The sequence below is a fragment of the Gymnoscopelus braueri genome (genome assembly GCF_963280865.1).
Source record: "Gymnoscopelus braueri genome assembly, chromosome: 10".
Classification (NCBI taxonomy): domain Eukaryota; kingdom Metazoa; phylum Chordata; class Actinopteri; order Myctophiformes; family Myctophidae; genus Gymnoscopelus; species Gymnoscopelus braueri.
Genome location: NC_137611.1, coordinates 17,414,198 through 17,431,757, shown reverse-complemented (window position 1 = coordinate 17,431,757; position 17,560 = coordinate 17,414,198). Strand labels below are relative to the sequence as shown.

Below are 17,560 nucleotides of genomic sequence, written 5' to 3'. Positions count from 1 at the left end.
AGTAAGTACAGTATATTTTAGTACAAAAAGCCTGGGGTGGGGAAAAATGTCGATGTTGCAGTAGCACGAGGCCTCTAGAGGGCGCCAAATATCTACACATTGCACAAGAAATTGGAGAAGGTTCAACGGTTAAGTCACAATGTGGGTATTTGTCTGTATTGTAGGTGTAACCTAACCTCATTCTTCTTATAAGATTGAATGCTTAGTTTGCATCATTACTTAACTATTCGGCGAGGGTACCGCTTATACTGTCCAAATCTTACAAAGTGTGTAATGTATGTCGGCCAATCGGCCATATTGGACTACAGTTGGGCATGCTGGGCACAGGGGAAAACCATTCAATAGAGGGAATGATTCCTCCCTTTGGTCTCATCGGCTCCTCGCTGTAGGCTGTAGTCAGCGTTGCCATGTCCGCTTATTATAAGCGACTTTGAGCTTGTTTTTCTGGTAAGTTGCTTGTAAATATTGGTAGTTGCGCGGGTTTTTGGGCCTGTTTTTAAAGTGTAGTTGCTTATTTGGGCTTCCTTCGCCATTTTTAAATTATTTCAAACTGTGGTTCTCAAATATTTTCATGTCAAACATGGACCCCCACATTAATGTATTGTATTTATTTTGTCCCTGACCCCCATTTGAAAATGTGTTGTGCCAGGGAGCGGGAAGCCGTAGCCTACCAGCTTCGTGTTGTTAGAATGTTTCAAAGATATTCCAAATATTCCAGATTTTATTTCAAGATAAAAAAAAATAAAGCGCTCACAATCGCCTAGTCCTAGTGGCAGTGCCCTAGTTGCTTCTTTTTGGCTTGTTTTCCTAGACCTGGTTGCTTGTTTCTCTCACAACATCTGGCAACACACTGGCCGTAGTGGCTATTGTTATGTTGCTGAGATTCAACCGGCTTCCACACTCGCTGTTTTCAGGCCGTGATCAGTGATTTATTTGACCATTTTGCGTGGCCTTTATCCCCGTATATCATCTGGAAAGCGATGCCGATTGGAATCGTATGCGGATTTAGTGGACCTCAATAGAAGACTCGGTGTGGTTAAAGTCCCCTGTATGGAGCTGGGAGTCGGTATGGGACAGATCGAGGACTGATTCCACGTCGGTCGGTCGGGTGATTCCTTTCGGATTGTACGATCAAAAAAATACGTGGAAGAAAAGGACCCTCCGGAGGACGTATGTAGCCCAAATACAACACAGCAAAGTTAGTTTTTTTAAGGTAAGAGACACCTAAGAACATATATATGTTATTTAGCTGGTAAGTTACGTATACAAGGCCTTTTCGTACTTGGGCCAATGAATCGGAGAAAGTTGGGACAAAGATCAAGAGTTCTTCTCACAGCATGTTGGCTACTTTGTAACATCTTTGTAACAATGTATCATCTTTATCTGGTAAGTTACGTATACAAGGCCTTTTCGGACTTGGGGCAACAATGAATCGGAGAAAGTTGGGACAAAGATCAAGAGTTCTCACTTCTCACTCAGTCACAGCATGTTGGCTACTTTGTAACAATGTATCATCTTTGCGTTTTAAAAGCTTCGCACTGTGTTGATATAAACACAATGTAGCGAATTGCGATTGGTAGGATTCTTTCGGCTTCTGACCGTGACGATTTTACATGTGTGTGTGTGTGTGTGTTTCTTCCACAGTTCCACACACAAGTTTAAAGTCAACAGTGACCAAGGATGTGCTGATACAGGCCCTAGTTAGTTGTGGTATAGGATAGGCCACAGCATCAAGATATCACTTCTCCCTGAATAAGATACTATTGGCCAGGGGGTCCGGAATCCCCTATGGGGTCCTCAGACTTACTACAGGGGGTCCGCCAAATCTTTGTGTGATGTTGAACATTAGCCGAAAATAGCAGATCTATAAGCTTGTGAGCTTGTAGATCTGCTATTTTCGGAGAGCTGGTGTAGAGGGGAAAAAGAGCTGACCAAGCACAGCGCCAATGGTCAAGTTGACTAAATATTGAGGGTTTAAAGGGTTAACTATCTGAAAATACACATTAGCATGAATCCAACTATCTATGAAAAAGTTTAATCTGCAACACAATTTTACACAATGTGTAGTGAGGGTCCCTGCTTCATATCTCTCTCAGATGGGGGGTCCTTGGGCTGGAAAACGTAGAAGACCCCTGCTAGGCCCCTACAAAATGTCAATAGCCGTCTATACACTATCCTAACAACATAGTAAATACACTATTCTACTAACAACATACTAGTAAATACACTATCCTACTAACAACATAGTAAATACCCTATTCTACTAGCAACATAGTAAATACACTATCCTACTAACAACATAGTAAATACACCATCCTACTAACAACATACCCAAGTAAAAACAACTCTTCAACTGAAATGAGCGACTCCACAGCATTTTAGTGCTGGTGTGTAGTTGAGTGGGGTAGAAAGAGTGCAGGTCTGTAATGTTTACACGTAGCTTGTGTGTGGGTAGTGGGCAACGTATCCATGTTGTGTGTGTGTGTGTGTGCGTGCCCCTGTTTCTTGGGCTCATGTGCCATAGTAATCCCTCTCCATGGTGGTAATCCTCTGCGAGTAGGCTACAACCTGGATGGATAGTCCCTCGTCTCGTACACACACACACACACACACACACACACACACACACACACACACACACACACACACACACACACACACACACACACACACACACACACACAGAGAGAGCTGGAGTGGACGGTGAGTGGTGACTGGAAGCCTTGCTGGCACACAGTGGAGTGAGGAGCCCTAACAGGTGGTGTTGGCTGGGCAACAGGGACTAAAGCCTCCGAATGGAGTGAGAGTCATGAACAATCATAGTACCATCCTTATTCTCATCGGAACACCACTTCTAATGGTATCTGACCTTTCAAAAAATATATATATGTATGTATAGATATTGGCTAAATAAATACGATTTCAAATGGCTAGATTTCCAACAACAAGCAAGGACTCACAATGCACTTTTGAATTACATCATATTCTAGCAGACTCAACCAACATCATAAGTGTAAGCCATATTTGCTGTTCTGTTCAATATGTTGTCCCTCTTCCGTGCTGGTTTAGTGAAATGAGAGGACAAGTAGAAGGAGGCCTCTTCTTTTTGTATGTTGAAGATGGCTCTGCCTTAGTGCTTAATTTATACACGTGTTGCACTCGGAAAATAACAGATCTACAAACTCACGGCGCATCGCATCCGCGAAGCGTTGTAACCCTGTTGATCTATTTTTGGCACAGGACAAGAACAAATCAGGCTTTCTCTCTCTAGTCTCACTAGTCTAGGCTTTGACAGGCACAGCAGGTGGCCTCTGAGTTATGAATGGGTTCGGAAGGAAGTCCCCCCCCCCCCCCCCCCAACCAGCCCCCTCTACTTACTCAGATAGGCAGAGATGGCAGGGTGCCCTGACGATAAGACCGTACTACTATGCCATGCAGAGTGTGCCAGTCAGTGTAATTACTGAGTTACATTGTGGCACAGCAGCCCTTATAGTCACTAAGGGCTGCAACACCAAAATGTAACTCGGTAATCACACTGACTGGCACACTCTGTGGTAGTGCACTAAGGCCTGGCCCCTCCTAAAGTTAGGGCACACCTTCTTCCAGTGGTGAAGTAACTAAGTACAATTTTGAGGTACTTTTACTTTACTGGAGTATTTCCAATTTGCAGTACTTTTACTTCTACTCCACTACATCTCAGAGGCAAATATTGTACTTTTACCCCACTACAATTATTTGAAAACTTTAGTTACTAGTTACTTTTCAGATATAAATCATTATTTTATAAAACACACATCAACCACTTCAGCCATATTTTATACATAGGATATTTGAAAATAGCCGATCTACAAGCTCACAACAGTTGTGAGCTTGTAGATCTGCTATTTTCAAACATTTTGGTATTTTTACTTTTGGTACTTTTAAGTACATTTTGATACCAATAGAAGACCTGTCTGGAGAAGACCTGTTTCTTATATATATATATATTTAAAAAACTTGTGTGGGTGTGTGGGAGAGTGATAGTAGATAGTTTAGGGACGAACTGATGTGATTCAAAGCTAAATAATGATCCCGTAGAGTAGCCTTGACTAGTACGTTCTTGATAGTTTCTGTCATTTTAATTGATTTTCAAAAGGTTTTACGTCAGTATTGGAAGCTACGTTTCCCCACGACAACAACAACTGTACAGGACGTCAAAATGGGCGGTACATCCAAGTTCTGTCCTGAGTAACTGCAAACATTACACAAGACGTAATTATGCTCAAAGGTTGCAAGGCCTCTCCCAGAGAACACCCAGAGGTTGCAACGTATCTGATTAGTATAGTCAGAATGTGGGCTCAAGTCATGCTTGTTCTTGTTGGGTGGCTCACACAAACCTTATTTGGCTGCCAGAATGTATCCCATTAACTTACTGTACCTCCTGTGCTATTAGATCTTAAAACCCTAAATAGCCGACCTTCAAGCTCAGTTGTGAGCTTGTAAGATCTGCATTTTTTTCCCGAATGTTCCCTTATTTTTGCTGAATGTTTGCCTATTATGACATGCCCAGAATAGGGATGCTATTTTTTCAGGTTAACAGAGAGTTGGTTCTGTAGAACTGCACAAACCATGTGAAGAGACCAACTAATGTTTTCTTAATGATCAAGCTTACCATTGATGAGGCAACTGACTCTTTCAACTTCAAGGCCTTTCCTCATGGCTTGTAGATCAAGAATGGATTGATGGACTATAGACATTGATGATGGACATTGGACATTCTATCACACTTTAATTTTGCAGTGATTTTCAGGGGTTTTGATACTTTAAAACATTTGGCACACAGAACAACCACTATTCTTTCCCCACTAATTTGACCAATCATGACAGGCATGTGCAACAAAATGAACTTGTGTCGTGACTATTTGAGACCGATGTATCTAGAGTGTCATTCTGTTTCTCATTGTTATCTCAAGCTGTTCAGGGTGGAAATGTTTCCCCATCATTCCCCCTTGATAACTGTTCTGAGCCGGCAGCAGAGTCTAATTGACACCTGTGGTCTTCCCATCGTGCTAGTTGTCATTGAAGACACGGTAATTTCAATTAAAAAATGTGAAGCTTTTATTCAGACAGAAAATGGGCAGAGACACAAGTCAGTCCTGACCAGTGGTGGAAAAAGTACTCACATTTTGTACTTAACCCATTTAGACCTGAGGCCGATTCTAAAACGCCTTCTAAATCCTGACCTAAGTTTTCTAAAAAATTACAACAAATATGTGTTGCTATAGAGCATCGCAGTTCCCGCCCCTTCCGGGTTCCACCGCAAAATACTCAATGCATTTTTCCCATTGACATTTCCAAAAATATTTATATCAATTAATTTAAGCCTAGAATCAAGCCATCCAGGGTCCTGGTGAATCATGACCATAAAACGTTTGATTCTGTGATTATTTTTTTTTGAAAACGGCAAAACAAAGGGTATTTATTAAATATAGTATATCACATAATTAAATATAAAATACGTTTTATGGTCATGATTCACCAGGACCCTGGATGGCTTGATTCTAGGCTTAAATTAATTGATATAAATATTTTTGGAAATGTCAATGGGAAAAATGCATTGAGTTTTTCCTTCCGGCACCAGGAAAAACCAGGAAGTGGGCGGGAACTGCGATGCTCTATATACTGTACATAGCAACAAGAACCCCAATAGGGGTTCCCGTCCTGAAAGGGAGAGTTACAAAAAGGGGTTCCCGCCCAAAATGGATTAAGTAAAAGTATCAATACTGCATATAGAAATACTCTGTTACAAGTAAAAGTCTGGTATTCAAAATGTACTTGAGTAAAAGTACAAAAGTATTCCCATTAAAATACCGAGTGCCGCGCTACGAACTTGTAGATCTGCTATTTTTGAAAAATCATGAAAATGTGCGCAAATCCTTGAATATATATTGTTTTAAAGCAACTTTTTTTACTCAAATCTTTGCTTCTGGGGGTCCCTGGGAAATATTTTGAGCTGGGGGTAGGTGGCCAAATACATATAATTCTGTGGGTCCATGACATGAAAAAGTTTGAGCACCACTGATATAGAAACCTATGCTTTTTCAGAAAGGGATTTAGAAGACATTTTGTAGAATCGGCTTCAGGTCTTAATGGGTTAATGAAGGATTGTTCATTCTGCTGAGGCAATAGGATATTATTAGCTGCTTACACCAGAACCTTTCAGTATCAGTGCATGTGCATGTACATGAAGATTGAGGTGCAGAGTATCGGCAGGTGTCAAGTTCAAACATATAGTCCTCAAAGGTTATTTACTGATACAATCTACAGGTACCGGTACGTCCATGAGGAAAGCAAAAGTCCAAGGCCAAGCCGATGACAGGCGGTGACGGTGTGGTGTGTTTGTGTCCCACTTGAGCTGCATCATAGGAAATAAGCGTTGCATTCAAGTCAATAACCTTCCACTGTTCAAAACGAAGTGGCTGACGAAGAAGCTAAGTTGACCATTTTGTAAAATAGTTTTGTGAAATTCTTCTTCCTCCAATTAAACTTTTAAATGAAAAAGTAGATTATCTTGATGAATGTAGCTGCAGTGACTAGTGTGAAAGGTCAAATGACCAAGTCCAGGCACGGATTTACAGAGTCCCCTTGACCTTTTGGTACCTACCAAAAAGTGACCTTTCAAATGACCAGGTCCAGGCCCGGATTTACAGAGGCCTATGTCTTAATAATGCAAATTCTCTCACTCACTCACTCACTCACTCACTCACTCACTCACTCACTCACTCTTCCAATAACAGCCACAACACAGCCGACATGCCTTCAATTCCAGAGCCACAAACAAACAGTCACTGAACATGTTCCACAGCCACACCGGGCCCCAACAGAGCTACATCTTGAACCACATCAGCACATGACACTAACAGCATACAACATAAACTGCAGCAGCATCTAGCAAAGTTAAAGGAAAAATTAGGTATGTCACAATTATTACTTGATCGCCTAATCGCAAGTATTTGAGATAATCGCAATACTTTTTCAGATAATCGTCATAATCATTTCCATGTTGAAAAATGTTAATATGTTTTCAAACATTAAAGAAAATAGTGGAAATAGCAGACTGCTATTTCCACTATTCATGTTTTTTTTAAGTATAAAGTTATTGAATTATGCAAGTTATTTGTCATATCTGCCCTGTGCACCTTTTGTTTACGAAGCCTAAAAAGCCACACAAGCCTAAAAAGACAGATTTTTTATTATTAATAATGTTACAAAGTTCAGTGTACGACAGAGCACGACTGTTCGACCGTGCGGACCAAGTCTTCGGAGGAATCCCCCATGCAGACAAACCCATGGATAGAGAGAGATCTCCAGATCTCGTTTTCTAGGGCAGGGCATCCTCGGATGAGCCTTTCAGCGGCGACTCCCGCCATCTCCATCCTCCATACATCTGGTTGGCTTCACCAGTACTTTATTAGAGGTGGATGGTCTGGGAGGGTGTTACACTGTAGGTGAGAACCTCAGTCTTCTGGGCATTGACGTGTGTGTGTGTGTGTGTGTGTGTGTGTGTGTGTGTGTATTAAAAAGACTACATCAGGGAGCCATCTAGACCTCCTAGTTGTAGTAGTGAAGCCCAGTTCTTGCTCCCCTCCTCCACTGATGTCTTAAAGCATTGTCCAGGCTTATAATGAAGAGGGGGATGTCCCCCCTGCAACACCTCTGCCAGCCTGGAGTATCTGAAAGATTCATTCAAGTAACCGAGAGCCACATATACGTATACTGTATCCTGTCACAACATACAGCCTAGTAAACGTATACCGTATCCTGTCACAACATACAGCCTAGTAAATGTATACTGTATCCTGTCACAACATACAGCCTAGTAAACGTATACTGTATCCTGTCACAACATACAGCCTAGTATACGTTTACTAGGCTGTATGTTGTGACAGGATATGCGAAAATATGCGATGCGCACATTATGCGATGCGCATATTATGCGATGCGGCCTTTTTGAAAAAACTTTACCACCGCATAATTATGCGCCATTTTGCTGATTATGCGGTAAAAATGCGATTGCATAATCACAGTTTTAGCAGCTTTCACCACTCTGGTAAACACTGACAACTCTACTCAACGTTCATCTGGAGTAACGTTATATTATGAGTTGTTTATGTTGATCTTTTACTTCCAAAACGTGTGCGTGTGCGTGTGCGTGTGCGTGTGTGTGTGTGTGTGTCCGTCCGACAATTGGAGGACTTAAAAAGCCCGCCCCACCCTCCCTGCTCCTAGGGAGTGTGGAGCAATAACTAACTACCTTCCATGGCGTGGATGAAAAGGTTGATCGCAGCAAAACTGTGCACACACACTCCCTGGATGCCAGAGCAGAACCTCTGCCCCACATTTTTCACATGGGCCTTTTATAGCGCCACCAGGAGGCTGATTTGTGCAAAACACATTATTTGACGGTACTCCTACAGATTTTGTCCAAACATCCCGCAAATCGGTACACAGTATCTCTATAGTCGTAAAACCAAACTAATCTTTCAGATTTTTCATATTTCATCCTGATTGGCTAAAATTGGCTTCCAAAGTTTTCAGAAGTGCTCCGTTTTGAACAAAATGCCTCAAATCATGAACACAGCTTGCAATTTCCGTGAAATTTTCCACACACATTCCCACTAGGCTGAGGAAGAAATGCTTCTTGAAATGTTTCAAATCAGCCTCATGGCGCTATAACAGGCCGATTCGTGTTTTTACCTATAACTGCACCGATCTGTGTAAAACTTTGTATGCACACTCTCTAGAGGCCAAGGAAAAGGCTTTGCCCTGCATTTCTCACATCTACCTTTTATAGCGCCACCAGGAGGCCGACTTATGTAAAACAATCTTTTTGATATTAAGCCTTCAGATTGTATGCAAATTTCACGCAAATCGGTACACATAATGTCTATAGTCATGTGATCATGACGGATCGGTTTGATTTTTCATATTCCATCTTGATTGGCTAAGATTGACATCTAAAGTTTGCAGGAGTGGCCCATTTTGAACAAAATGCCGCAAATCATCAACGCAGCGTCCGATGGGGTGAAACTTTGCACGCACATTTGCACTACAGTGAGGAACAAATGCCACCCTTAACATTGCCCTATTATAGCGCAAGTGCAATTCGGTACACATTATCTCTATAGTCAAGGGATCAAGATGGTTCTGTCCGATTTTCCATATTCCATCCTGGAGAATTCCGAACATTGCTGGCCCACAATAACCTACCTGACCTGGAGGAGACCTGTGTTTCGAGGAGCACTTTTTCTAGTTCTAATTCATTTTAACCGACGTCTCACGAAAACGTGCAAGGCTCCTGTGATATATGCGCGAGACCTAGACAGGACGCTATTGATTGTCATTAAATAATTATCTTTCTGTGTGTGTCTCTCTCACTCAATGAAACAAACAAGTCAACCTGAACCAGCTATGCGCAATGCAATTCAGAAGCATTTCCTCGGTCGATCACAGTGATAAAAAACGTATTCCATTCTTGACGACAAACCTTTATGTTGTAGGCGTTGTAGGCCTACTCTATAGGCCTACAGTAAGTGACAAAGGAATATCCCCTCATACCTGCAACCTATACAAAAAATAACCCTGGCTGCAACAGAGAAGGAGTGCACGTGTTCTAAGTGTTTTATAATAACACCAGTCTCTCTCTCTCTCTCTCTCTCTCTCTCTCTCTCTCTCTCTGCAATTCCTCTCAAATAAACAGCCCCCCCTTGCACGCGCTCACTCTCTCATTCTGTTTTGTAATGTTACTTTAGTTTTTAGATCACAATGGAGATATTGCAGGCTTATACAACTGGACGGAAATGTTGGGGTACTTTGCGGGGGACTAAATGGCAATATTCGTTTTTTTGTGTGCAGGAGCGGCACGGTCATGTCCAGCAACCCTCCCGGCCCTAAGCCCTATTTTACTTAGTCACACAACGGTGTGATTTTACTTTCACATCCTTGTATTTATTCTATTCATTTGTAGTGTAGGTTGGGGGTGGGATGTTGAGGCGGGCAATTTGCAGATACCCCAGAAAATCTCCCCTTTTCACAGCCTAATGTTGGCAGACTGTAAGTTTCTGAATTACTAACTGCTGTCTGTAGAGACATCTTGGTAAGAAGAGTACTTGTGATTGATCAAAGGACTGCTCATTTACATCTGTTTACATGTCCCATTTGGGTGCCTCTGGCAATAGGCCTGACTCATTAACATTTCAGATGTTTGGTGTTAGCATGTGCATAGATTCAATAGTCCAGGCCAGGGAGGGAGAGCTGTTGGGAGTGCCCTGAGCTCCAGGGGAATACCACAAGTCACTGTGTTAAATCCTTATCTTTTGTTGAGATGAATGGCTTTTTACCAAAAGCCTGCTTCTGTAGGGAGAATGCTATTTTATTTTGCAGAGGTAAAGTTTCTTAATTCAAATTAAGGCTGTTTGGAGTCGCTCTGTTAAGAAAATTGGGATTGATTAATGACTCACACAACGCTTGAGAAGATTGTGGTGACAGAAATGTAAATCAATGCAGTGCTTATTATGGGAAAGAGCCAGAGGGGCTTGGGGTCAGCATACCATAGAGGCTAGAGACACTGACAAAATGTCAGCCTCCGCCTCAGAGGAATCTCCTTTTGTTCACTCCGTGGTTCTCTGTGAAGACTACGTTGTTCACTCACCATGTAGCATATCATTTGAGAGGAAGCATTTCAAAAAAGCCTGGTTGGTAGCCATTTTTATCAATGGCAGTCTTGTTGTCTTATGAATAAATCATCCTAATGCCCCAAGATAAGTTTTGTATTTCACACCAGGCCAGCCCTTGGACTGTGCCAAAGTAGTTGGCTAATGCCTGCCAAGATGATCATAACAGGTCAACAATTTTAGCTGCCAATAATATTCAAATAACCAAATATTTTATATGCAGAAAAGTAAAGTAGTGCATTTTGCAACCATGCTTGCTTCATGATTATCCTACAATGCATGCAAAGAAATCCTTTGTTGATTCAGCAAAATGGTTTCATGTCAGACAGCACTTCAAAACAAGTGCGATACATGCTTTCTCATGTAGGGTTGTCACGATCATGGATTTGACTTGACAATTAATTGTCATACGAATAATTCCGATTGAAAAGCCTTCATCCGTTTGTTTTTGTTGCTCAATAGCCTTCCGGGTTGTCATTACACTGCAGATTCCTGCAGATTACTGCCACCTCCTGGCATGGAGTTGTTTCCTCTCACAACAGCGCTGACTGTCTGTGCGTGCGTGCAATGTGTAAATGGCGTACATAACACAGCAACTTACACCTTGACATCTGACCTGACCGATCTTCCGGCATTAGTCTGTAGTAGTCAGGACAACTCAGTTTGGTGTGTAGTGACCGTAGTAACATCTCAGACAAAATGCTCTACACTTACCAACACTGATGTTGAGGCGGTGTGCACAGGGGCCACAGTGACAGCCCTAATGACTCCTCAGCATAGAGTGGTGTTGGCATTTGAGAGTATGGAAAGGTTGACATGCAGGTCAATACAGGGTCAAAGGTGCTGTTCAGGTTTGTACTAGCTTCTTTTCTCAAGTCAGTAGCTTCTGTTCGGATGTCATTTGTTACCTTAGTGTGACCTTAGTTTGCAATGTGAAGGCAGTGATTCAGCATTCTGTGACAAGCATTCCATGCTCATAAGTCCTGGGGTAACATTTTCAGATAGCCTACATGTTTATGCTTTCTCTCATCCTTCTTTAGTCTAATTTGGGCTTATTATTTGTGGTACGATGGTGTCGTTTACTGAAAATGACAAACTGACGAATGCTTTAGCATTTAAGCTTTAGTTGATAGATAGGTATGGTTCTGCACCAATGTTACTAGTTCCAGAAGATGTATTTGATTGTTCATTTAGTTTTCTTTTCTGAAATTCTCAGAATGTCTTTTCTGAATACCGGTAATTATTTATTTATAAATAATAATAAATAACAAGATGATTCATTTCCGAATAATCTTCGTTTTAGTGAAAGCCACCCGCCCACCCTGTACTACACACAGCTTAAAAGCAACGCAAGACTATTTTCTAATTCAATTTGATTCTGGTCACATGCTGTCAAAACAACGTAACCCTGAATAGAATGAGGCCAGTCCAAAGACAACTATGTGTACTGTAGACATTGTTAATACACCGGTACTACAGGGACAATGTACTGTACACATTGTTAATACTCTATATGTACTACAGGGGCAGCGCTGCTTTTGTGTGCAAACAATCCCAACATCCGCAGATGGCTATCAGTCTGCATCTCACTTTCTCACATTTCAACCCACCACATTATCTTTTACCGTTAATCCTCCCCTCCCCCAATATCTCTCTTCTCCGCGCTCGTGCTCGCTCTCTCTTTCTCTCTCTCTCTCTCTCTCTCTCTCCATTACTCCATTCCCACGCCTTTACTCACCCTGTCTCTTTTCAACCCACATCCTCTCCTCCTCCTTTTTACCATATATCCCCTCTTCATCTCCCTCCATTTCTGCTGCCTCAGCGATTGCTTTTCGGTCAATATTGTGTAGAGCTGAAAGTCGATCAATAAACCATCCATCTCAAATAACTAGACTTATAGATTGACTACTCACTCCCTCATATGGTTGCGTTAGATTGGTGTTCTTCATAAGCCAAGTTGTTGTTCCGGTAGTGACCCAGTACACACACACACACACTCTTTATTTTTTTTCCTGTGTGCTGCATATTAAAACTTTTCTTTTTTCCATATTTCCCATTTGTTCAGCTTGGGCGCTGTGCACAACTAGGTGCTGTGCTGCTGCGTAAGTATTATATTAGTAGGGAAACCCCCGATGGTGGGGCCGTTGGTCCATTATTTCTCCTTGCCTTATCATCACATCTTTTTTACTCTTTGCATCTAAAGTATGAATGAATTGCCACCAACCTCACTACCAGTCAACTTCTCACTTATAGTAGTGAAACTGTTGTAAGAAATCTTAAAGTCTGAGTCATCAGAAATGGGGATTGCCGGAAGCTCATCTGTCACGAGCTGGCAGGCAGCGTGTTCTCTAATGTTATCATTAGACACACAGGTGCGTGGGTAAAGAATGCACACGCTTTGAAGTGTTGTTCACCAGGTCATGTCTGAAGCTGAGTCACCTGTCCCTCCCAGGCACCGCATTCCTCTGATCACTGTGACACACACACACACACACACACACACACACACACACACACACACACACACACACACACACACACACACACACACACACACACACTGTGTTGTAGAGAATTCATTCTTAACCCATTATCGTGTGCTGAACAGAGGTGAAACATTGAGGACCCAGCACTGACACAAAGATGCTGTCTCAATAATCTAATCGTGTAAAGAATATTGGCGGTCCATATTGAGATCTACAGGATGATGACTTGAATGTTTTGCACCCTGTCCGTCCGTCCGTGTGTCCGTCCGTCCGTCCTGTCCGTCCGTCCGTTAGCAGCTAATCTCCGGCACCGTTGGCCCGGTCGCTGTGAAACTGTGCACACACACTCCCTGGATACCAATTCAGAACCGCCTGTTATAGCGCCACCAGGAGGCCCATTTGTGCAAAACCTATTTTTTTATAGTACTCCTACAGATCCAAACGTCATGCAAATCGGTACACAGTATCTCTATAGTCATTTGATCAACACGGATCTGTCCGATTTTCCAGATTCCATCCTCATTGGCTAAGGTTGGCATCCAAAGTTTAAAGGATTCTGTCCGTTTTGAACCAAATGCCTCAAATCATGAACGCAGCTTGCCATTTTCGTGCAATTTCACACACACATTCCCACTAGGCCAAGGAAGAAATGCCACCCTTTCCACATTGGCCTGTTATAGCGCCACCAGCAGGTCTAATTTAGCATAACGCATTTTTCGAACAAAATGCCTCAAATGAATGCAGTGTCCGATTGCCATGAAAGGCCCAAGAAGAAATGGCACCCTTTTCACATTGGCCTATTATAGCCACCAGGAGGTCACAATAACGTACCTGACCTGGCGGAGACTCTAGTTCATTCTCAATAACCCATAACCATAAACCCTTACCCGCTTACCAACAAAATGTATTTACAGGAGTGTTCCTCTTCAACTTCCTGTCCTTGTGAAATCAATTTGTAATTGTTGTGATATTGCAGCACTCACAGCAAAAATGTGTCAATTATGGACAATCTTTTACAAATTGACCATTCAGTCAGAGTTTGGAGGCTCCTGGAACACTGAGGGGCTTCTTACGCTGCTCTGATCGGTGTTGTGGATAGCTAGCTTGATTTTAGGGACAGTTGAAATAGCCATAGGCTGTAGTATGATAATATAGTTTCAGTTTGGCTGACTGAGCATTTGAGTCATGTGACAGGGATTCAGCCAGACCAGTTCAGTTCAGTCGAGACAGACTTGGTCAGCACCAAGACTAAACGTCAGAAGAATATAGCCTACCGCAAAGTTTGAAGTCGATCAGTCGGACAGTTCTTGAGATACGCTGGGGAAACACAGACAGACAGAAACATACACAGATTGTGCATTTATACATTATCAGCCTGCCCTTTTCTGCCAGGGTCACTGCATTGACAACATATCATCATGGAACTGTTTCCCAAACAGTGGGGCGTGACCTATATGTGGGTCGCAAGCACATTTTTATGGGTCGCGAGTAACCTACGTAAAAAAATATGTACAAAGAAAGTTTAAACAAATCACAACTTTTCATCAATGAAAAATAATTCCTAAATCTTTCAAAAGCATTTCATAAATAAAATCAAAAAATCTAAGAAGTAGTGAAAATGGCAGATCTACAAGCTCACAACACGGCACAAAGCGACGCGTTGTGAGCTTGTTTTCACTAGTTTGGGTCCCAGGCAAACGTCTGAAGTTCTCTTTTGGGTCTTGAGGTAAAAAGTTTGGGAACCACTGTTCTATGGGCATTATGTGTGTGCCCACCACAGACTCACAGATGTGCAACTTGGACTTTATATAGCAGATTAACACTGCACAGTAGAATGTATTGGTGTGTAATAATGATTCCACTTGTGTATATTTTGATAATCTAGTGAAGCTATGAAGCTAATGTTCCCCATCCGTCCTCTCTCCCAAGGCTTGAGGATGGGCTGCGTCAGGAGCAAAGAGGACAAGGGCCCGACGCTCAAGTACCGCCCGGATAACTCGACGGCAACACCGCTCAGTGCTCATATGGGCCACTATGGACCCGATCCCACCCTCATGGGTCATTCCCCAGCCATGAAGGGCCAGAACAACAGCTACAATAGCCACTCCGCCGCTCTGACACCTTTCGGAGGGGCTTCGTCGGTCATGACGCCGTTTGGTGGCGCCTCCACTTCCTTCACCTCGGTGTCAGTGAGCAGCCCCTTCCCTGCTGTTGTCGCAAGTGAGTTTGCTAGTGTTTTTTTGTGTTAGTTTACTGTGGGTGATACACATGGTGGTGGCACTTATGCTGTTTGATTATTATTATAATATTATTATATTATTATTTGATGCATTCCCGAGACACAGATTGGAGAAGGGACTCCAATCTGTGTCTCGGTAATACATCAAGTTGGGAGTTTGAGCATGTATTTTCAAACCAAAGTTTACGATGTCACATCAACATTGCTGTGCTCACCATCATAGTAGATGACGTGCGTTTAAGAACACATTTTAGTTAGATGATGTGCATGGTGTGAGATCAGCTTAAACATATAATATTAAAATATGAAGTTGTTCCTGGTGCTTATGAGCAACAACTGGGGCAGCAGTGGCCCAGGAGGTAGAGCGGCCGTCTCTCCGAAGGTTGCATGGTTTCCTCCGCCATCGATGTGTGAATGGGTGAACGTGAAATACAATGTAAAGCGCTTTGGAGAAAAGAGCTATATAAATGTAGCCTGGTTCCATACCATAGACCCCGCCCACTCTCTGAGTGGACTGCCTCTTGGTCTGGTGTCGTAAATGTGAACCTAGGACTTCTCTGGTACAAAATGTATTGTCCAATGAGAGTCGGAGGTGGGCGTGGGGATCCCTTAGGATTGGTTTAGGGAATTTCTAATCCCCTCCCCCTTGTAATCGCCGACACATGGGAGCCAATGTCCGACACCACGCAGCTTCAGTCTGATAATCAGGCTAATATAAATGCAGTCCATTTATAACAAAACCTGCACTTGACTTGACTGCAGCATTAACACTGTTTATTGTGGTCCACAGCCTATGAATGGAATAAACTGAAATAGGTGTGCTGTCTGTTCTGAGACCTAAGAAGTTGCTCAACTTATGTGCCGTACTTGGCATAATATTTCTGCTTCCCCGCCCTCAACAGTTTGTGTTTCGTCAGTCTCTGGTGGTAAAGCACAACAACTGAACAATGTTAGAAATGCACATTTCTGAGGTGCCTGGTGGCTCAGAGATGGGATTTGTTATTGATTGGGGTCTCTCCGATACCGATGGTATTTTTAAAATGGTGCGAGTGCCTAAACGGTGCCAAAACCGATACTTTTCTATACAAGAAACAGTCAGTTGCATTTATGGCTATTGCTTTTTGTATTCTTTTGCCACGGCAAATATTAACAATGTGTCCCCCAGTAACGCAGCCTGCTGCCAGTGCTGCCTTACTTTGCGCCGATTCTAGATCAGCCTAAATCATCACACAACTTACACAGTACTAGTGGTACGGCACTATACGGTATCGGTAGTATCGGATGTGGTGGTACCGGTTCTAGTATGGTACCGGTTCTCTGTACTCAACCCCCCTCAGAGAACACTGTGAGCATATGCTGCTTATGAGTTGCAAGAACCCATCATGTAATGTCTCACGTGCCTCCCCTCTCTCTGCCTTAGGTTTCCTGTCTCTCTATATACTCTATCTAATTAAACCATAAAATGCCCCCCAAAAATAATAAGAAATGGCTTTATGAGCAACAGCTGTTATGTAAATTAGACCAACAACAATACATCAAGTCCGTGGGGTCTCCCAACAATTCTGCAATCAGAACACCTGGCATAGTGTTTACGTTGGCAAAAAAAGCAAATTGACGTGCGTTGACTGATTGATCGGTGACGGTAATAAAGTGGTGCAGTGTAGAGAAAATGTCTGAAATATAAAGCGAGTGTATGATGTGGTCCCTGTCCTGAAATGAAGAACAAATGCAACAATTGCTCCAACCATGTCCATACACAGAAACGTCTGTCTGTCTGTCTGTCTGTCTGTCTCTGTCCGTCTTCCTCCCCGACCCCTAATCTGATCCTGAGGGGCTGTTTAGATCCAATTTCCTCCTTCAGACAAGCATCAGACTTGGGTTGTCATTCTGCATTCTGTCACTCCATAGACATGTCGATGAGAATCATCTCTAAGCTTTCCATGTGTCAATACAGCAGTGGTTCCCAAACTGGGGGTTGGGGCCCCCAGGGGGCTCCCCAAATTACATTGGGGGGGTCCCCAAAGTTACACTTTGATGACTTTTAAGACCTTTTTAATACCAAATTGGCCAAATTGTCAAAAATTACGTAAGAAATAGGCAAACATTGTGAAAATAGCCAATCT

At 42.6% G+C, this 17,560-nt stretch overlaps 1 protein-coding gene across 1 annotated transcript in view; it reads left to right on the top strand.

The window, feature by feature from the left end:
* The first annotated feature begins 883 nt into the window (after window positions 1-883).
* The window catches only part of yes1 (YES proto-oncogene 1, Src family tyrosine kinase), a 29,965-nt gene continuing 13,288 nt past the window's right edge, over window positions 884-17,560 (top strand). Inside the window, exons 1-3 of the mRNA XM_080439742.1 lie at window positions 884-1,213; window positions 15,128-15,418; window positions 15,748-15,796. Of these exons, the coding sequence (XP_080295868.1) occupies window positions 15,136-15,418; window positions 15,748-15,796 (332 nt within the window). The 5' untranslated portion in view covers window positions 884-1,213; window positions 15,128-15,135. The remainder of the gene's footprint in view (window positions 1,214-15,127; window positions 15,419-15,747; window positions 15,797-17,560) is intronic.